Below are 23,062 nucleotides of genomic sequence, written 5' to 3' on the forward strand. Positions count from 1 at the left end.
AGCTAAACAAGTAGTGGTTGTAGTCTACAGCAGTAATTAATATATTATAGCCTACTGCTTTGGCACTAACGGTTGATAACCGTTTATGAAAATAAAACCAATTGAACTGTACTGAAATAATGACAAGTTTTATAATTGTCTTGGGCTCCTGCTGTGTTTTTAAAGCCTTTGTAAATTATCCATGCTATTTTCTATTTAGCTAACGTCGAAGTAGTGTATGTGAAATCAGCCTCACAATAAGATTACAATTATTAATGTCATATTTCAAGATGATTACTTAGATATTACAATATGGTTGGTTGAGCTGGAGTTCATTATTGAGCTTACACGTTAACGTCACAGTCATCTGAAGAACGAACCCAAACCTTGTTGTTTTTATTAATTGTATTACCAAATTGATATCAAATAAACAGTAAGCATTGGTAACACAACTTCCAAAGTTACAGTAAAATAAAAAGGACCCTGACTCGGACAATACACAATCCAACATGTTCAACAGAAGAGAATCAGTTACATTACATTACATTACATTGCATTTAGCTGACGCTTTTATCCAAAGCGACTTACAATAAGTACATTCGACCAGGAAGACACAACCTTGAAGAAAACAGAATCATATAAGTACATCAGGTTTCATAGAGCCAAACATTTCAAGTGCTACTCAACTGGCTTTAGGTAAGCCAGTCCTTTATTAGTATAAAAGTGCTTCGTTAATAGTTCTAACGCTCGAAGTGGAGTCGAAATCAGGCATATCTTGCCTCAAAACGATGCAGAGAAACTAGTCCATGCATTTGTTACTTCAAGGCTGGATTATTGTAACTCTTTATTATCAGGGTGTACCAATCAATCAATCAATCAATCAATGTTTATTTATATAGCCCAATATCACAAATGTTACATTTGTCTCAGTGGACTTCACAGTTTGTACAGAATATCAGTATGACAATACGACACCCTCTGTCCTTAGACCCTCACATCGTACAAGGAAAAACTTCCGGAGAAAACCCACAGTTTAAAGGGAAAAATGGGAGAAACCTCAGGGAGAGCAATAGAGGAGGGATCCCTCTCCCAGGACGGACAGACGTGCAATAGATGCCGTGTGTAAATTGAAAAGATAATACATTTGCAACATAGGTAGTCCAAATGTTTGGAAATGCATGTGTGTATAATAGGAAGATGAATCCACGAGGATATCCATCCAGGACCTATGATCCAGGACCACAGCCACGACTCAAGATCCAGGGCTCGCGATCCAGGACAGAGGAGCGCAGGATCATCCATGACTCCGGATCCCGGCGTATATAGACACCAAAAAGAAAGACATTTGGGGAAGCTGGGTTAATCGGAACATGAGAGTACACAGGTATAGACAGAGAGAAGGAAGAAGTAAGATGTCCCCCGACAAACTAAGCCTATATCAGCAAAACTAGGGGCTGGATCTAATCAGCCCTAACTATAAGCTTTATCAAAAAGGAAGGTCTTAAGCGCACTCTTAAAAACGGATAGGGTGTCTGCCGCCCGAACACAAACTGGAAGCTGATTCCACAAATGTGGAGCTTGATAAGAAAAGGCTCTGGCTCCCATTGTACTTTTAGAGACTCTAGGAACAACCAACAACCCTGCATTCTTGGAACGCAATGCCCTAGTAGGACAGTAGGGTATAATGAGTTCTTTAAGGTAAGATGGCGCCTGCCCATTAAGGGCTTTGTAGGCGAGAAGAAGAATTTTAAATTCTATCCTGTGTTCTATAGGGAGCCAGTGTAAGGCAGCCAGAACAGGAGTAATGTGGTCCCTTTTCCTAACTCTGGTTAGTACACGAGCCGCAGCATTTTGAATCAGCTGAAGCGACTTGACTGACTTCTTGGTACACCCTGATAATAAAGAGTTACAATAATCCAGCCTTGAAGTAACAAATGCATGGACTAGTTTCTCTGCATCGTTTTGAGGCAAGATATGCCTGATTTTTGCAATGTTACGTAGATGGAAGTAGGCGGTCCTTGAAATTGATTTTATGTGGGCGTTAAAGGATAAATCCTGATCAAATATAACACCAAGATTCCTTACAGTCTCACTGGAGGCCAAATTAATGCCATCCATAGTTAGTATATCCTTAGATAATTTGTTTCGTAGATTCTTCGGGCCAAGTACAATAACTTCAGTTTTGGTCGTGTTTAACATCAAAAAGTTTAAGGTCATCCACGTTTTTAAGTCCTTAAGGCAGTCTTGAATTTTATTTAGATGATTAATTTCATCAGGCTTGATTGATAAATATAATTGAGTATCATCCGCATAACAATGAAAGTTTACAGAATTATTCCTTATAATATTGCCTAACGGAAGCATATATAATGTGAACAAAATAGGTCCGAGCACTGAGCCCTGTGGCACTCCATGGCTAACTTTGGTTTGCGTGGAAGATTCATCATTGACACGTACAAACTGAGAGCGTTCAGATAGATAGGACCTAAACCAGTCTAAAGCAGTTCCCTGTATGCCAACTAAGTGCTCTAGTCTTTGCAATAAGATATCATGGTCGATAGTATCAAATGCAGCACTGAGATCGAGCAAAACAAGAATAGAGACACGTCCCTTGTCAGAGGCTATTAGAATGTCATTTGTGACTTTAACCAGAGCTGTCTCTGTGCTATGATGTGTTCTAAAGCCAGACTGAAAAGCTTCAAATAAATCATTGTTTTTTAAGTAATCACACAACTGTTTTGCGACCGCTTTCTCAAGAATTTTTGAGAGGAACGGAAGATTAGAAATAGGTCTATAGTTGGCTAAAACCTCTGGATCGAGGTTGTGCTTTTTAAGAAGCGGTTTTATCACTGCTACTTTGAATGATTGTGGAACATAGCCTGATAATAAAGACATATTCATAATATTTAATAAATAAGTGCTAATTAATGGAAAAACTTCCTTCAACAGCTTAGTTGGAATTGGGTCTAACATGCACGTTGATGGTTTAGAAGAGAGAATCATTGAATTTAATTGTTCAAGGTTTATGGCTGAAAAGCATTCTAGTTTACTATCTAGTGTAATATTAGAACTTACGTTTCCGGGAGCTGTTGATAACACTACTGGTCAAAGGCAAGAGGTCATTAATTTTGTTTCTAAGAGTAACAATTTTATCGTTAAAAAAGCACATAAAATCATTACTACTGAGTGCTATGGGAATAGAAGGCTCAATTGAGCTGTGGCTTTCTGTCAGCCTGGCTACAGTGCTGAAAAGAAATCTTGCATTATTCTTATTCTCATCTATTAATGAAGAGTAGTAAGCTGCTCTCGCTTTACGCAATGCTTTCTTATATTCATTGAGAGTAATATGCCAAAATAAACGAGATTCTTCAAGTTTAGTAGTACGCCATATCCTTTCAAGTTGTCTCGACTTTTGCTTTATTTTGCGGGTTTCGGCATTATGCCATGGAGCTAATCTATGTTGTTTTATTTTCTTCTTTTTCAAAGGAGCAACAGAGTCTAATTTTATTCGCAGCGCATCTGTAGCACTATCAACAACATGATCAATTTGGGGTGGTGTACATTTTGTATAAGTTTCCTCCCTTACATGCAGACATGCTATCGAGTTAAGTATTGGTGGAATCTCTTCCTTAAATTTGGCTATAGCACTAACAGATAGGTTTTCTGCTGCAGGAGCTTTTGACTAATGCTTTGTAGTCTAGTAACAGTACTTCAAAAGTTACTAAGAAATGGTCGGATAAAGCAGGATTATGCGGTTCGACTAATAGTTGCTCAATTTCAATACCATAAGTCAGAACAAGGTCGAGAGTGTGATTATAGCAGTGGGTTGGTTTATTTACACTCTGACAAAAACCAACAGAATCTAATATAGAGTTAAATGCAACAGTAAGGCTATTTTTATCATCGTCAACATGAATATTAAAGTCACCTACGATAATTACTTTATCTGTTTTAAGAACCAAAGTTGATAAAAACTCAGAGAATTCAGATAAGAATTCTGAATAAGGACCTGGTGCACGGTACACTGTAACAAATAAGATTGGCTGCAAAGTTTTCCAGGTCGGATGCGTAAGACTAAAAACGAGACTTTCAAAGGAGGTATAATTTAATTTTGGTTTAGTATTGATAAGTAAACTTGAGTCAAAGATGGCTGCAACTCCACCTCCTCGGCCCGTGCCTCGGGCAATATGAGTATTGATATGGCTGGGTGGAGTGGCCTCATTTATGCTGACATATTCTTCATGTCTCAACCAAGTTTCAGTGAGACAGCATATATCAATATTATAATCTGATATTAAATCATTTACCAATATTGCTTTAGATGCTAGAGATCTTATGTTTAAGAGACCACATTTAATATTCCTGTTTTGTTGCACTGTAGTAGTTGTTACATTTACTTTGATTAGGTTATTATGTATGACACCTCTATTAGGTTTTACCTTAACTTGTCCTTGGGCAGACACACACACCGCTAATATTGGGTATTTTATTGGGTTCGGGATTCCTATGGATGACTGCCTAGGAGAGAGCGCAGAGAAGCGTGTAAGACTGCGACTCCGCCTCCTGGTCTCAACTCCAGTTTGTCATGGATTAAGTCCACAAAGCCCTGAAATGTTTGCCGAAATGAGATCGGCACCTTCCAAAGTAGGATGAATGCCGTCTCTCTTAATCAGACCAGGTTTTCCCCAGAAGGCTGTCCAATTATTTACGAAGCCCACATTGTTTGCTGGGCACCACCAAGACAACCAGCGCTGAAATGATGACATGCGGCTATACATGTCATCATTGATCAGATTGGGGAGGGGACCAGAGAAGATTACGGTGTCCGACATTGTCTTAGCATAACTACACACCGACTCCACCAAGAAGTCAGTCAAGTCGCTTCAGCTGATTCAAAATGCTGCAGCTCGTGTACTAACCAGAGTTAGGAAAAGGGACCACATTACTCCTGTTCTGGCTGCCTTACACTGGCTCCCTATAGAACACAGGATAGAATTTAAAATTATTCTTCTCGCCTACAAAGCCCTTAATGGGCAGGCGCCATCTTACCTTAAAGAACTCATTATACCCTACTAGGGCATTGCGTTCCAAGAATGCAGGGTTGTTGGTTGTTCCTAGAGTCTCTAAAAGTACAATGGGAGCCAGAGCCTTTTCTTATCAAGCTCCACATTTGTGGAATCAGCTTCCAGTTTGTGTTCGGGCGGCAGACACCCTATCCGTTTTTAAGAGTGCGCTTAAGACCTTCCTTTTTTATAAAGCTTATAGTTAGGGCTGATTAGATCCAGCCCCTAGTTTTGCTGATATAGGCTTAGTTTGTCGGGGGACATCTTACTTCTTCCTTCTCTCTGTCTATACCTGTGTACTCTCATGTTCCGATTAACCCAGCTTCCCCAAATGTCTTTCTTTTGGTGTCTATATACGCCGGGATCCGGAGTCATGGATGATCCTGCGCTCCTCTGTCCTGGATCGCGAGCCCTGGATCTTGAGTCGTGGCTGTGGTCCTGGATCATAGGTCCTGGATGGATATCCTCGTGGATTCATCTTCCTATTATACACACATGCATTTCCAAACATTTGGACTACCTATGTTTGCAAATGTATTATCTTTTCAATTTACACACGGCATCTATTGCACGTCTGTCCGTCCTGGGAGAGGGATCCCTCCTCTGTTGCTCTCCCTGAGGTTTCTCCCATTTTCCCCTTTAAACTGTGGGTTTTCTTCGGAAGTTTTTCCTTGTACGATGTGAGGGTCTAAGGACAGAGGGTGTCGTATTGTCATACTGATATTTTGTACAAACTGTAAAGTCCACTGAGACAAATGTAACATTTGTGATATTGGGCTATATAAATAAACATTGATTGATTGATTGAAAGAGATGAGTTTTCAGTTTGCGCCGGAAGATGTGCAAGCTATCTGCCGTCCTGATGTCAATGGGGAGCTCATTCCACCATCTTGGAGCCAGGACAGCAAACCCACGTGTTTTCGCCGATGGGAACTTGGGTCCCCCTCGCAGCGAGGGCGCAACGAGTCGTTTGTACACAATATAACTGCCTCACTAACACTAAGATAGTGGATCACATCACTCCTGTTCTGAAGTCTTTACACTGGCTTCCTGTGTGTCAAAGAATAGATTTCAAAATACTGCTGCTGGTTTATAAAGTACTGAATGGTTTAGGCCCAAAATACATTTCTGACCTCCTGCTAAATTATGAACCATCCAGATCTCTCAGGTCTTCAGGGACTGGTCAGCTTTCTGTTCCCAGAGTCAGAACTAAACATGGAGAAGCAGCGTTCAGTTATTATGCTCCAAATATCTGGAACAAACTCCCAGAAACCTGCAGGTCCGCTGCAACTCTGACTACTTTTAAATCCAGGCTGAAGACTTTTCTTTTTGTCGCTGCTTTTAATTGAACTATTCATATCTTAGACTGCACTGTAACTTTTATCCATGTACTTTTTCTTTTAATGTTTATTCATATCTTAGACTGCACTGTAACTTTTATCCATGTATTTTTTCTTTTAATGTTTATTTTATTAGCTTTTCTTTTTAATGACTGATTTTAAATGCCATTTTCTTAATGTCTTTCATTTTTTTGTAAAGCACTTTGAATTGCCTTGTGTTGAAAAGTGCTATATAAATAAACTTGCCTTGCCTTACACATGGTTCTTTACATATATACATATATCAATATACATATATGTAAAGAACCATGTGTATATATATATATATATATATATATATCTGTTTGTTTAAGGTGTCCAGGTGATGCAGACAGGCTGGACCAGAGAGTGAGAGACAGAACTGGACTCCTCACAGCAGTGAACTTCAGCACAGGTACAAAGACTCTTTTTTCATACTATACAAATAATCAAGAAATATATTGGTTTAAATGAATGAAGTATTGACTTGAATACACTGATATACATTCCATTAAACAATACTAAATACTAGATCACCTACACATCAGTGAAGTTGAGGTTTTTTTCCATGCAAAAGGTTACATTTAGATGTTAACAAGCACTATGACTTTGTCAGCTTTCTAATTTAATGTATTGAAGGCAAAGATATTTAACACATAGTGAGAACTGCTATCAATCAATGTTTATTTATATAGCCCAATATCACAAATGTTACATTTGTCTCAGTGGACTTTACAGTTTGTACAAAATATCAGTATGACAATACGACACCCTCTGTCCTTAGACCCTCACATCGTACAAGGAAAAACTTCCGAAGAAAACCCAGTTACTACTATTTATCTCTCAATATTGTCTGTAAAAAACGTGGTAAAAGTTATTCTTTCAGTGAGACAACAGAGCAAGCTTCTACAGTTGCACTACGTTTTGATAACAGTTCAATATTATTTTGATAATAACATATATTTCAATGTTGATGAATTTCATACTGTTCATTCATAATCTGATTACAATTAAAAAATAATGATATCAACAGCCCCTAAACACAAACACACCTCTTTCATAAATAACACACTTGTTCTGCAATAATGTTTTATGTTTCCTGTAATTTTTGTTAGGGAAGGACATGCCTGAAAGACACGACATCTTCTCCTTCTCTGAGGGTCAAGAAGAACATCCAAGAGGAACATTAAAAGCTGATGTTATGAGATGTTAAGACCAGTACAGGACATTCACTAAGAAACTACTTTTATTGTGAAAAAAAAGATCTGCACACCGAATATTTTTGTAGTCTATCAGGACCATCATCTGTTTGTGACGCTGCCTGCACCTCAGAGAAGGGGTGGTTATAGTCAGGCTTATAAAGTGTGGCGAAAAACATAGTCAGCTGATGGGATGCATCTATTTCCACATCTACACTCCATCAGCTGATTATTTATATTTGCCTCACTTTATGAGCTTCACATCACTTGTGCCTTGTACCGCAGAGTTTGCAACGTCACAAATAAATGGGGCCAATCTTCAGTCAGATGTGAATGTGTAATCTAACATTTTCAGTAAGAATAATGGACAAGAGAGCAAATACAATTTATTGAAATGTGAACCAAAACTTCATCAAATGTTTTAAATAAAAAGCACATATGGACAGAAGGTGTAAACCTATTAAATGTATAAGTAAACACATTTAGTCAAATAAAGTGACAGACTAGGCCTGTGCAGTTGGTATCAGCTTTGCCCAGCATGGGCTCCTCCATCAGGCCTGGTCCTCCTCGCAGAGGAAAGACCCTCAGTCCTCTCCACACCAACAGACACTGAATATGAGAGGGGGGAAATGAAAATAATAAATGCTTTAGACAATAAGAAATATAAAGTTGACTGTTGAGTTGCTCAGTTTTTTTAGATTGTCAATACTATTACTGTATAACTAATATCTCAGGTTAAGAGGCACCTTCAAATAAAGATTGGTCTTTAAATACATGTCTTTTGAATTGTTTGTCTAAAGTCAAGGATCTAGAACTGGTACTTAGTTTTAATGATACAGTTTGATTATTATGCTGTTTGGAGGAGGCCTCACAGGTAAGAGCACTAACTAGCTACCATCACATGTACCTTAGCTTGACTTAAATGTATTAAACGTATAGTTCAGTGATGGCAAAATATAAATAACTAATGTCATGCAAACATTAATATTTGCTTGATTCCAAAGTTGAATTTAGCACAATTGCATACAAACGTTAAGGGATTTTAACATTCTGACGTCTTCGTTCGAAATAGAAAATAGCATGGATAATTTACAAAGGCTTTAAAAACACAGCAGGAGCCCAAGACAATTATAAAACCTGTCATTATTTCAGTACAGTTCAATTGGTTTTATTTTCATAAACGGTTATCAACCGTTAGTGCCAAAGCAGTAGGCTATAATATATTAATTACTGCTGTAGACTACAACCACTACTTGTTTAGCTAGCATAAACTCAACAAAGCTAGCGTTAGCTGGCTGACTGACGTTATTTTGCCGCTAAACTGCACGATATAAAACGGTGGTCTTCAAAGCGGATTTAATCCTCAATCACAATAATAATATTCAAAGTAATACTAGGCAAGTAATGGGCAACATTTACCGTTGATTGATGCGCCATGTCAGCGTACTGGTAGCGACCAGTGCTTGAATTGGAATGAAAAAGGTGCCAGTACTCTAAAATCAGCAACTTTTTCAAGTCAATTTTATATATACAGCCCACAAACAAGAATTTGGCTACTATAATGCTGGTGGGTTTGTCTCTTTACTACTGTATATTTTAGAAAGGTTCACTGTACTTAACATTTTTTATGATAGGCAGCGGATATTGCTAAAGCTCAGTAAGGTCAATATTAACTGAAAATATAGCAATCAAAGTCTAGATCTTCTGCTGAAGACACATGAAGCAGAGACCTTTCAGGTGAGAGCCCCTCTGGTGGTGTTCAACATTAATGACAAGGAAACAAAGCTCTGGTCAGAAGCATTTTTTATAAAAAGCTTTAACAAAATTAAGTATTTCTGTACATTTTGAATGCAATCTAACTTTCCAACTCAGAAAACGAAAAAGTGCCAAAAGTCTTCTCACATGGCTGAGCTGCTTTGCAATATACTTCACCACTGAAGAATACAAATATGTATAAAGTAAACTATGATGCAATCTAACTTTCCAACTCAGAAAAATGATAAAGAGCATGAACAAAGAACATGTAAAAACAAATGCAAAATTTGCACAATCTAAAATGAGAAACTGTAACTGCAAGTAACAAAGTCTGAGCCATGGTAAAGAGTTACATTGAACACCAAGCTGATCAGATAACTCCCTGGTTGATCTGAAGTCCTTCTATCTCCAGGATCTGTACAAATCGGCACATTATGCCAAAAGTCTTCTCACTGGGTGAGCTGCTTTGCAATATACTTCACATTGTTAGAAAAGGCTCCAGAAGGCCTTGGGGACATCAGTATCAGGGGCTGGAGCTGGACAGGCTCTTTCATCAGCACTTCTCCTTCCCTTTGCCAGCCAGGACCTCACATACTGTTCCGGATTGAACTGTCCTAGTGATGGTCCATTACATTTAATGAAAACCAGGCTGGACAGTCGGCTGACAGAGAGAGCATTCCTTTTTGCAGTAAGGATATCGTTCATGCAGCTGAATGCCCGCTCACACTCACTAGTGGAGACAGCGATGGTTCGGACTGCTTTCAGTAGAGGCTCCATGGCAGCAGGTGTACGGGATGCCCTGGTTTCCTTGTATTCGCGAAAGCCCTGAACAGTCTCTCTTCTGTCCACTTTCAGCACTTCGCACAAACGTAGCACCTCTACGTCCCCATACTGTACGTCTAACTCCTCTTCAGGCCAACTTCCAGGATGGATAACTTTCATGTCCTGGATTAGCTGATTGTCCCGGGCCTCCCGGCCATGTAATGGGATTTCTCTTGTGCTGACATGAGAGGAGGTTGTGGAAGTCATTCTGTGTCTCAGATTCTCTACCATACTGCGGAAAAACTGACCTGCATGAATCTGTACAAGCCTGCCATTCTCACGCAGGGCAACACCCTTGAAGGACTTCTCAGCTAGAGCTGTATGAACTGTAGTCATGTGTGGGCCAGGCATGGTGACCATGGATTCAAAAACTCGTATTTCTCGAGTTAAGAGCCTATCTGCTGTAGGCAGTGTCATCTCTCTTTTTTGGAGTTGCCGAGAGAGGTCGCTGAGCTCTGTGAGCGCATCGTACATCAGTCCCAGATTGCTGACAAACGTTGCAGATGTGAGCACATCATCCAGGCCCTTGTACTTTGCTCTGTCTCTGGAATCCCTGCTCGTGTCGTTTGCAGCATTTGTGAAGTGATCATGAAGCACTCGGTAGTTTTCCCAGACTGCTCTGACGCTCCTTTCACTTGAAGCCACCCAGCGGATGGACAAAACACGCCCTATCACCAGGAGACGCTGTCCGACTGCTTGCGCACACTGCGCTAACTGCCTCTGATTTTTGGGGGAGGCATGGAACAAGGAATAGAGTTTGTCAAAAAAGATCTGGAAATGATTGAGCCCTGAGACCTCCTTGACCACATCCCCAACTGCCAGCTCTAGACGATGATTGGAGCAGTGCCACACAAACAGGCTTGGGAATTTACTACACAACTGGGTAGCAACGCCTGTTCTCTTCCCTAGCATGACTGAAGCCCCATCACATGCAAAAGAAACGAAACACTGACCTAAAAAGTCCTCGTTAAAATCTCTTCCAAGACACTCCATTAACGCCTTTGTGATGTCATCAGCCGTTGTTCCATCCAACTCGATCAGCTCCCAAAAAAACGTTTCGGGCTCAGCATCAGCTAATGCTGAGCGTAGACACACAACAAGCACCGTTTTACCACTAATAGTGGTAGATTCATCGACCAAAACACAGAGTTTTCTTTGGTTTTCTGTAATGTCTTTTGCCATTTTTTTCTTCAGCTCATGAGCTATGTGGTCGATGATTTCGCCACAGGTTTTATTGGAGTGCAAAACCCTGCCCACGTTCAGCCCATTCAGTTTCTGTACATTCAAATCAATTGGCATGTCTGTGAATGGCCGGCTATGTTTGCCAATTTTATATGCCGTTCGAAAAACTCTGATAGTGGTGTCTAATTCAGATTTATGCATAGACTGCACTTGATGTTGAATAGTTTCACGTGAAGCAGATGTAAGGATGTCAGCAGCTTTTACATGGGCTTGTGATTCTTTATGTTCTTTGATTTTTTTTTCTCAGGCTAGCTTGTTGTTTGCCCTTGTCAACACCGAAATGAGACACTGCACACTCACCCCATTCAGTTGACAGTTTCAGTCCTTGTCCAGTGTGTATTCCCAAAGATTTGACATCTCTGCATATCCGACATCCTAGCTTCTTATCTTTAAGAAGGAGCCATGCATTGGTCTTGCAAAAAATATTGCACCTGGTCCGTTGTCCAGCAGTCAGGTGCATCGCTTTGCCCGGTGTTGGTGGTGGCAGTTGCGCCAGCAGCAGCTAACGTTAGAGGCTCTGGAGGAGGCGGCGGAGCTAGTGCTAATGCTAATGCACTAGAACTTGGAGCAGGAGGATCAACCAAAGAAAGCTCCCCATCAGACACAATTTCCAACACAGGCACAGCATTCTCTGTATTTGAAGTTTCTTCCGGCGACAACCGCTGTCTTTTTGCACTTTTATTAATCCACGCTAACATTTTAGAAATGCTAATTTGTGACGTGACTTGCTTTCCTTCTCTCGGGGGCGTGCCTGCTCTGTTCTATCACTCTACATAGCCACCCACTGGGTGGGAGTTGCACTGCATAAACACAACACACGTGCATCTAGGTATGTAAATTGTAAAGCATTAAAACATGGTTTTACTAACAGTTTTCAGTATGTTGTTACTTCGGCATTATTATTATTATTATTTTGAAACGTGTATTACTATTAAATCACGGTCAAATAGGTTAATTTTGACATAGTCGTTTCCACCACAGTATTTACATGGAGAAGATAAGCCCCGCCCCCTCTCCAGCACGTTCTGTTTGAATGACAGGAGTAAACAGCTGACAGCCGCTGTGAAACTCCAGCGGTTAGAGCGATGAGAATGTCCGTTCGGCACCTCATGACGCATCTACTGAGTACCGGGCGGCTGTATATATATATATGGATGTATAATAAGAACGGCGGGAGAGTGTTGAGTACTGGCACGGTGCATGAGTACCGGAGTACCGCCAGCATGCCGGTACTGAGCAAGAAGTGCCGGTACTCCATGGGTCAGAACCAGAAGTGCCGGTACTGCGTACCGGTGAGTACCGGCCCAATTCCAGCACTGGTAGCGACACGAACCGTTAGCCCCGCAGTCATCTGGTTCGACGTGACTGACTGTGGCTGTGACTGTGGCCCATTCCCAAACCGCCCCCTACACCCTACCCCTCCGTTTGCGCGTTCACGCGAAGGGTCTGCCATATTGAGGGCTGTTCCAAAGCAACGAGTGTGGAGGGGGAGTGGGCTATCAAGCCCTCAAACAGCGAGTCTGCAGCGGTGCTGACTTGAGACCGGTCTCTACCTGACCGGAGTCACGCTGTGTGTGTCCGTCAGGAAACACGCTGTTTACAAGTAGTTCCAGCAAACATCCACTGATAAATTGCGATGTTAACAACCTCATGATAACCTCATATGTTTTTAACTTATGATCATACCTGTGTTTAGTCTAGAAAAAGGTAAATGTGTGCATTTTATTATAAAGTTGTGTATATTTACAGACCGTTGCAAAAACTAAGAAGCTTATAAACATCAGGTTTAAAACTAAAAGAGCTTTGAAACACAATGAAAGATGTTTGGAGTTTTATTTGAGTTATTCATTTAAACTTTTTGTCTAAGAGATGCTTATTTGAAACCGTTGTTACACACAGTTACGGCATTTCCTGTTTCTGCCGGAGAGAGGGGAGGCCGTCCCAAAGCTTGCTGCTGTATTTACTCCCTCCATCTGACAGGAGGGAGCCTCGTTGAGCTGCGAGTGTGGCTACAGACGGAGTTCACTCCATCACGGAGGGGTAGGGTCGAGGGAGTGGTTTGGGATTGGGCCTGAGTGACTGACCCGAGCCTCGTCGTTCTGATAGCTCCGCCCCTTCGCTCCAACCCCCCCCCCCCCCCCCCCCCCCACATATACAGGTGAAAATTACTTTTGCGACACATTTATCGCAAGAAGTGTAGCAAAAGTCAAGACCGCAGATTCGTCGATTTATACTGCCACAGAGCAGATTCGTCAAGTTGTAATGACTGACTTGAGAGGTTGTAATAAATAAAGTTGCAGTTGTAATGGAAAATATATTTAAAAAATATGTATTTTTCTGCAAGTGAACATTTCATCACTAAGTTCATTTTTTTTCTACAAGCTACACAACTTTTTTTTCTTCTGTGACTTCAAATTTGGTTCACAGTTACGTGGATATTTTATACAAGTGTACATTTGGTTCACAGTTACGTGGATATTTTATACAAGTGTAAATGTATGCACACAAGCTCAGATTTTTTTTCTGCAAGTGCTCACATCAGGTTTTACCCATAGACTGTATATATAAATGGACGTAGGGTCCGTGACGTCACCCATAGGATTCTGCAGAGTTGCTGTGAAGCCCTTAGTAGGCGGAGTCGGCCACTAACGGCTCGACAGTGACGCCAGAGTTCAACTCCCGCCTTCTCCAGCCTGCTCCAAATAAGGGCAAAGAGGCGGAGCCGAGGCGGGACCTGCTGCCACCGAGCTGGAAGTTCCAGAGCTAGCTGAAGCTACCAAGCTAAGCTAACATGCTCCCCATCTGCACGCTGCCGTCGCATTTTACGTTTCTAAGGTAAGCGGACATGAAACTATTCAGCAAAACTATAAATAATAATCTAAGTTATTGAGTTTTTAGCATAATACTTCAGAATCTTAAAACCCCTTAACGTTTGTATGCAATTGTGCTAAATTCAACACTGGAATCAAGCAAATATTAATATGTTTGCATGACATTAGTTATTTATATTTTGATATCACTTAACTATACGTTTAATACATTTAAGTCAAGCTAAGGTACATGTGATGGTAGCTAGTTAGTGCTCTTACCTGTGAGGCCTCCTCCAAACAGCATAATAACCAGACTATCATTAAAACTAAGTACCAGTTATAGATCCTTGACTTTAGACAAACAATTCAAAAGACAAAATGTATTTAAAGACCAATCTTTATTTGAATGTGCCTCTTAACCTGAGATATTAGTTATACAGTAATAGTATTGACAATCTAACAAAACTGAGCAACTCAACAGTCAACTTTATATTTCTTATTGTCTAAAGCATTTATTATTTTCATTTTCCCCCTCTCATATTCAGTGTGGACGGATTGAGACAGCCTGGTGTCCAGAGAGCTGCAGAAACTTCAGGGAGAAACCTCCGTGTGATGGACGTCCTGTCTGTTGGTTTGGAGAGGACTGAGGGTCTTTCCTCTGCGAGGAGGACCAGGGCTGATGGAGGAGCCCATGCTGGGCAAAGCTGATACCAACTGCACAGGCCTAGTCGGTCACTTTATTTGACTAAATGTGTTTAATACATTTAATAGGTTTACACCTTCTGTCCATATGTGCTTTTTATTTAAAACATTTGATTAACTTTTGGTTCACATTTCAATAAATTGTATTTGTATTTGCACTCCTTTTGTCCATTATTCTTACTGAAAATGTTAGATTACACATTCACATCTGACTGAAGATTGGCCCCATTTATTTGTGACGTTGCAAAACAAGGTACATGTTGTGAAGCTCATAAAGTGAGGCAAATAGAAATAATCAGCTGATGGAGTGTAGATGTGGAAATAGCTGCATTCGATCAGCTGACTGTTTTTACAATAAAAGTAGTTTCTTAGTGAATGTCCTGTACTGGTCTTAAAATCTCATAACATCAGCTTTTAATGTTCCTCTTGGATGTTCTTCTTGACCCTCAGAGAAGGAGAAAATGTCCTGTCTTTCAGGCATGTCCTTTCCTAACAAAAATGACAGGAAACATAAAACATATTATTGCAGAACAAGTGTGTTATTTATGAAAGTGGTGTGTTTGTGTGTTTAGGGGCTGTAGATATAATTATTTTGTAATTGTAATGTTTTTTTTTTATTTCAACAATGAGCTACAAAGACAATCAGATTATGAATGAACAGTATGAAGTTCATCAACATTGAAATATATGTTATTATCAAAATAATATTGAACTGTTATCAAAACGTAGTGCAACTGTAGAAGCTTGCTCTGTTGTCTCACTGAAAGAATAACTTTTACCACGTTTTTTCAGACAATATTGAGAGATAAATAGCAGCAGTTCTCACTATGTGTTAAATATCTTTGCCTTCAATACATTAAATTAGAAAGCTGACAAAGTCATATTGCTTGTTAACAATAACATCTAAATGTAACTTTTTGCATGGATAAAACCCTCAACTTAACTGATGTGTAGGTGATCTAGTATTTAGTATTGTTTAATGGAATGTATATCAGTGTATTCAAGTCAATACTTCATTCATTTAAACCAATATCTTTCTTGATTCTTTGTACAGTATGAACAAAAGAGTCTTTGTACCTGTGCTGAAGTTCACTGCTGTGAGGAGTCCAGTTCTGTCTCTCACTCTCTGGTCCAGCCTGCCTGCATCACCTGGACACCTTAAACAAACAGATATATATATATATATATATGTAAAGTACCATGTGTACAAACAATATAACTGATTCTCTTCTGTTGAACATGTTGGATTGTGTATTGTCCGAGTCAGGGTCCTTTTTATTTTACTGTAACTTTGGAAGTTGTGTTACCAATGCTTACTGTTTATTTGATACCCATTTGGTAATGAAATTAATAAAAACAACAAGGTTTGGGTTCGTTCTTCAGATGACTGTGACGTTAACGTGTAAGCTCAATAATGCTCCAGCTCAACCAACCATATTGTAATATCTAACTAATCATCTTGAAATATGACATTAATTGTAATATACACACATCTTATTGTGAGGTTGATTTCACATACACTACTTCGACGTTAGCTTGTCTACATACTTGAGCATAGCCAATTTAAAATTAACCTTAGCGATGCATACAGTTCTACCTACATAATAAAATATCTCTCTAAGTTACAAGGATGTAACCTTATTTTATCAACCTCAAGCAGAAGCCGTTTGTTCTACAGTATTATCCCACTTAACGCTTAACGCTTGTCTATTTCGTTCTAACCTTTATATACAGTCTATGATTTTAACTTGTAGGCTACGATTAGCATCGTTAGCACCGATGTAGCTACCACTCGCTTACAACTAAACCAAGCCTTAACATTCATTACGTAGCCGATTAAAATCATTAACACATAAATAAGTACTCGAATTTCACTTACCGCAAAACCGCATTCATGCACCGTCTGTTTTAACCGCAGAGCGAGTCACAATAGTCCGATATATAAGCATGAAGAACAAACAACCACGGCCAGCTTCAAGTTGTGTTCCCTGGATGAACTGAGCAGGCAGAGTCCCTGTTGCTTCACGGAGCAGGTAGCAGAGAGACAAGAAGCTAGCAGCAGCAGTCACTTGACAGAGCCGTCACTCAATGTGATCACCCTCTAATTTATGCAAAAACGTTAAGACCTAATATAAATAAAAGGGTCGTGTTAGAAAACAATTCACTCACAGATCCATAATCATGAAGGTTGAACCTAACTGTATTCATAATAATATTTATTGCATCCATGGGTAGAAACATGTTTTTTTCTGCTGTAAAGTTGGGCATTTTAACATGGGGGTCTATGGAAATTGCTCCTTTCTGCAGTCAGTCCCTATCGGCCAATATATGAACTGCAGTGTGTGGCACTTCCGTATTGGCGTCCCGGCTCTTCCCCAGAGTTTGCCGCTTGGGTTTTACACACTTTCGCATTTTGCACCATATCTACCTTCATACCCGCCCCCTTACTGTGTATCGCTCACTGATTGGACGATGCAGTGCATGCACTGATCTGTTGCTTCTTGACATGAGAGCAGTTTCCCAGCGGAGTGAAGAAAATACATGAAACTCACGAGAGTCACTCCTCAGTTTATTCTGTGTTTTGTTTCAATTAATGTATAATTTAGTTACAAATATGTGATATATCTGAACAACAAAGTGGTCAAAAATGCTAAAATCATTTTATTGATTTATTGGAAACATTTTCATGATCGCTTTTTTCGTTTTACATTTTCATTTATTGTCATTTCCATTCGGTCAGTCATTATTAGTGTTCTGACACCATAGTGTATTGGCACCCCCTAGTGGCAAAAGTCGGTACTGTAGCTTTAAGGCACCAAATAGCGCGACTCTCCTTCTTGTGTTTTAGTTTACACAGCAAAGCCATGCAGAGCACATCGTAGCTCAGTTCTATGCCACAGATCATTTTGTTTTAATCCTTGGAGTAGATCTGTCTGTAAGTATACAAACTTACCTGTGTGCCAAGTTATGTGTTTAAAAAATGTGGTTTAATTGATTGTGTGGTTTCAATGTTTACGATTAGCTATAAGCTAACTAGCTGCTAAATTAACGGACATAGCTCATTCTTAGCATAGGCTGTTGATTATACTGCACTCTATTTGCATTATGTTGCACATGCATTATTTCAATTGTGTAACTTGTGTTGTATTTTTCTGTTTATTCTTGCAGTTTTACAATTTCAAGCCTCAGTAAATGGTCAACTCAACAACTGTCTTCTGAGTCTTTGTTCGCTATCTGTTAAGCTATGCAGTGCGATGCATACGCAAGGGCAGAATAATTAGTACTATTTAAAATGTTAATTTGCTACATTTCCACACAAACAAACTGTGAAGTCCAATGAATGTTAATCTAACTGGGTTTTGATAGATAACATATCTCTTTTTCTTCTCTCAATTATTGTATTTCTATTGTGCACTATAATCAATATTAATCCAACTAATGTTCGTTTATGCATTTTAAGAATGGCGTTTATCTTTTTTGAGTAAGAGTTCTTATTTTTATTTAATGTATTTGGGTCTAAACAGCAACAGATGATACAAATGTTTAGTAAATATGTACTAACAGAGGCGGGGGTGTTTGTGAAAACAACGGGGACAGAGGAGCTGGCTGCTGTCAGACGAACAGCTGTGCGGCGTCATCACAAATGGACGTCGCTTCACGTGACGCTCCGGTGGAAAGAACGTCCCATTGCTTTTAAAACTAATTTCCCTGCAAAAGTTTTGTTTTGACAAAAGGCGGAGACTAGTGTTGAAACTAGTGGAGACACGATCAAGATGCCACCTTGTCCCTCTGATTAGACGGCATGTTAAGTCAGGAAGTAGCATCATTAGTGATGAGTGGAGGGCATACAGGAGAGTGCTGAGGAACATGGGGTACAACCACTGCACCATAAACCACAGCAGGTGGTTTGTGAACCCCCAGACTCGCAGTCATACCCAACATATAGAAAGAGCTTGGTCGACCGTCAAAGGACATGTCCGTAGACTGAGAGGAAACCGTACAGAGAGTTTGTTGGAGGAACACCTCAAGGTTCTTGAATGGTCATCTTGGCTTGGCTCTGCTCACCCTGATGGACTGCTTGGACGCTTGTTCAAGGATATACACAAAGTCTTTCCAGTCCGAGTACAATTTACCAAGTCTTTCATTTATGTCTGAGAAACGCTTTTATGTTTAAATATGTGTATCAGTCATACTAAAAGTCATTACTTTGAGTCCTAATTTTCTTCATGTGTGAATAAAATGTTTTGCTTGGTTCTGTTGCATCTTACTTTGCATTTCATGTGAAAAATGTGTATTAGGTAAGTGTGAATGTTATAACTCATTCATAAATGGACCCTTTCAGTAGTTATAAATGTTAGTGACTCATTAATAAATGGGAATGGGTTTTACACCTTACAATAAGGCTCCCTTTTGGCAGTTATAAATGTTAGTGACTCATTCGTAAATGGTCATAAGAGATGCCAAGAAACATCCAGATGGAAGGGGGGGGGGAAATCAACTCAGTGACCAAAAGATACCAAGGATGCTGGCTGATGAAGAAGACGAGGTAAACTAGGTAGCCAATATCAGACTTAGCAGTACAGATAAATGTGGGCTCACTATTTGGCAAGCAACCGGTCACAGTTGCCCTGTTTCTCTCATGTCTTATAAAAGCTTATTAATGATTTATAAAGTGTTCACAACCTAATTAATAAATTACAAACGATTCGTAAACCCTTTATAAGGGTAGTCTTATTGTAAAGTGGTACCAATAAATGTATAGAGATAAGTGTAGAAAAAGTTATATAATCTGTCAAAGCAACAGGATAAGTCAGAGTGTAGCTTTTTGAAAAATATGAAACAATTTTAAAGGTGTATTGTATGTCGAAAGAGTCATAGCTGTTTTTTTAAATTTTAGATAATGTTATTAAAATGCTTATTATTAAAAAAAGGCTCATTATTTTCTATAAGACTGCAGTGCTGACTAGCATCCAGAAAGCTCAGATCCTCCTTCAGTCATGCAACAGAGTGTGGCTGTTAAAATAATAAAACACAAACATAAATAATAAACAAAACTTAAAGAAACAAAATGTCAAACAGGGTTCAAATATGTTCATTGTGTTTAATTTCCAAATAACTGATGGCAAAATGAGAATATTTACAAGGAGGGAAAAATATGTATGATCTGTACAAAGAAATAAACTTGCAAAGATAAAAAACAAATAGCAAACATGTAATTTATGAAACAAACATGACAAAAATGACGAGACGATTAAAAAAACAAGCCTATTCGAGGCATCCAGTCCAAGTGTCCTTGTGAAATGGCCTGTGCACACCTTTAAAAATAAATAAAAAGGTAACAGCGGACTAATTTCTCTTCGAGGTCAGTTGAAAAATGCCATATTAGAAAATGGGTATAGTTAAGTGGTTATACCAACGCTATCTTGACTTTTAATTTCCCAAAAAACTATAAAAAAACATAATTGAATTGCTGTTTTAGGGTACTTTTTGTGAATTTATGGAAGGAACATTTTGGCAACAATCTCTATCTGTACATAAAGTCAGAACACCATTTAGTAAAATGATGAAAAATCTCCTATTTAAGTCTTAAAATAAAATGGCAATGCTAATTTTCTGTGACAAATAAATCTCTTTCTTAACTCCCCTGCCTTTTTCAGAACGGGCAAATCAAAGTGTTTAACTCGTGTAAACAATCATCTCACGTGGGCATCCGTTACCTGCGATAAAACACATTTCATTAAGTACTATAAAAGCTAGAGCGACTTTGGTGTACCAATACTACAGAGGCATACAGTAAAAAAAAAAGAAATGTATTTTAGTTCGAACCGCAATGATTGCAAATGTGTGACCTCTAACACGGTCTGGAAGTCGTAACACAAAATAAACACAAACTACCAGCAGTGCTTGCAGTACCAAGTACATGCTTTTCTCTAGATTTATTACAGATACAACAGATGTCTTCATAAATAGTTGCATAAAATGTTAAAGCCGCAACATTGCACATGATAATCAAACATAACATACAATGAGTGCATTTACAGTAATTTCTCTTCCTCTGCCTCCACATTCACTCCCGTCTGATTCGCCGCCACTGAACGCCGTGAAAAGTCTTGCGTTCCGCCCTCCGAGGGGGGGGGGGGACCCCGCTGTGAATGTGAGGGGAAAGAAGGCAGAGGGCTATGTATATACAAGGTAAGGCTTAAACATCTCATATCTGCGCAACACAAGTTTTGTTCTAGGAAAAGCAAACGATGGATGTCTGTTGTTCTCAGATCGGAGAGTGCAGCATCGCGACATGATCATCACCGTATCTTAGATTTTAGGTACATTATATAAGCGCAGCCATCAAAAAGCTCTGACGTATAAATGTCTCAAACACCTCGGTTACCGTCTCCGGGCGTCTACAGCGACTTTTTCTACAATGGATTCCTTTTCCTTGGAAATGTAGAGACAGTACTTTTCCTTTTTTATACATTGTTTCTATAAGAAAGGGCTGCTTCTCAAAAGTCTTTGAAATGCAGTTTAGTGTAAAAGAGCACAAACACACAATGTCTGTGTCCCCCTGGCAACAGGAGGGGGGGCAGTTTGCTCTCCGCGTTGAGGCTCCTTCAATCGGCTCCTCGGTCAGCTCTAACTCTTCAAATGGAAAATAAATAACTTTTTTTGTTGTTTTTTTTGTTCACTTTACTAGAAAATCTGTTTAGAGTTGAAAGCAGCAAGCAGCAGTAGACAAGGGCATCCGTTCATTTACGTGATTGGTGAGAACTTGGTTCTCGAGGACTCTGATTGGTTTAGACCTACAGGTCTAATTTGTGAAAGGACTACAGGACTTTAGCAACATTCTGTGAAAGAGGATCAGATCAGCATTCATTATTTCTAGCTTCTACACCATCAAGATGCTCCAATCCAGAGGAGCCTGCAGCCCCCAGAGGACAGCCCATACAGGACAGCCCCTAGAGGACAGCCCCTACAGGGCAGCCCCTACAGGACAGAACATAGAGGACAGTCCCTACAGGACAGCCCCTAGAGGACAGCCCATACAGGACAGCCCCTAGAGGACAGCCCCTACAGGACAGCCCCTACAGGACAGCCCCTACAGGACAGAACATAGAGGACAGTCCCTACAGGACAGCCCCTAGAGGACAGCCCCTAAAGGACAGCCCCTAGAGGACAGCACCTACAGGTCAGCCCCTACAGGACAGCCCCTAGAGGACAGCCCCTACAGGACAGCACCTAGAGGACAGCACCTACAGGACAGCCCATACAGGACAGCCCCTAGAGGACATACCCTAGAGGACAGCCCCTACAGGACAGAACCTAGAGGACAGCCCCTACAGGACAGAACCTAGAGGACAGTCCCTACAGGACAGCCCCTACAGGACAGCACCTACAGGACAGCACCTAGAGGACAGCACCTACAGGACAGCCCCTACAGGACAGCCCCTACAGGACAGCCCCTACAGGACAGCCCCTACAGGACAGCCCCTACAGGACAGCAGGGACGAGGGTTGGACTTTAAACTTGAGGCTGCAGGCGGCTCTGGATGAAGCTCCCGACTCCCCCGATGGCCCGGGCGTCGGTCTGATTCTTCCTCCTGTCGATGAAGGAGATGAGGCGGGACGTGTCCAGGCAGCCCTCGGTCCTGGCCCGTTCGTCAGAGGGTTCGTCCTGCAGCCAGGGCTCCTGGAGGCAGAGCACGGCTGGAGGTCTCCGTCCCGGGTCGGTCCTCAGCAGCAGGCAGATGAAGTCCCGGGCCCCCTGGCTGACGCCCTGGAAGTAGTCCCTGGGGAAGCTGAAGTCCAGCCGGCAGATGTTCAGGCAGGTCTCCTCTGCGCTCTCGTCCAGGAAGGGGGAGGCGCCGCTCAGCAGTACGTAGGTCACCACGCCCAGGCTCCAAAGGTCGGAGGTCAGCGACACCGGATCTCCAAGGACCAACTCCGGGGAGGCGAACTCAGGGCTGCCCAGCAGGGGGTGGACGTAGAGGGCGCTGTTGAGCTGCACCGCGTCACCGAAGTCTGTGAGCTTCACCGCCGGCTGGCCGCTGGCGCTGTGGGACACCAGCAGGTTCTCAGGCTGGAACAGAGATGAGTCACATTAACACCTTCAGTCTGGTGACATTACATCAGCTTTAT

General features: G+C 40.7%; 1 protein-coding gene and 1 long non-coding RNA gene across 5 annotated transcripts in view; one reads left to right on the plus strand and one right to left on the minus strand.

Moving 5' to 3' along the window:
• The first annotated feature begins 17,751 nt into the window (after positions 1–17,751).
• Positions 17,752–19,183, plus strand: LOC117563047. Its single transcript, XR_004571651.1, has 2 exons — positions 17,752–17,865; positions 18,099–19,183. It is a non-coding gene; the product is annotated as an uncharacterized LOC117563047 (long non-coding RNA).
• An 828-nt stretch (positions 19,184–20,011) lies between these two features.
• LOC117563062 (triple functional domain protein-like) overlaps positions 20,012–23,062 on the minus strand; it is a 108,173-nt gene continuing 105,122 nt past the window's right edge. For 3 of the 4 annotated variants that reach the window (XM_034241225.1, XM_034241224.1, XM_034241223.1), the window contains exon 63: positions 20,012–23,003. In XM_034241225.1, coding sequence (XP_034097116.1) covers positions 22,446–23,003 — 558 coding nt within the window. In that variant the 3' untranslated portion in view covers positions 20,012–22,445. The remainder of the gene's footprint in view (positions 23,004–23,062) is intronic. The other variant, XM_034241226.1, reaches the window with a different exon arrangement.

This window comes from Gymnodraco acuticeps, unplaced genomic scaffold, assembly GCF_902827175.1.
Source record: "Gymnodraco acuticeps unplaced genomic scaffold, fGymAcu1.1, whole genome shotgun sequence".
Classification (NCBI taxonomy): domain Eukaryota; kingdom Metazoa; phylum Chordata; class Actinopteri; order Perciformes; family Bathydraconidae; genus Gymnodraco; species Gymnodraco acuticeps.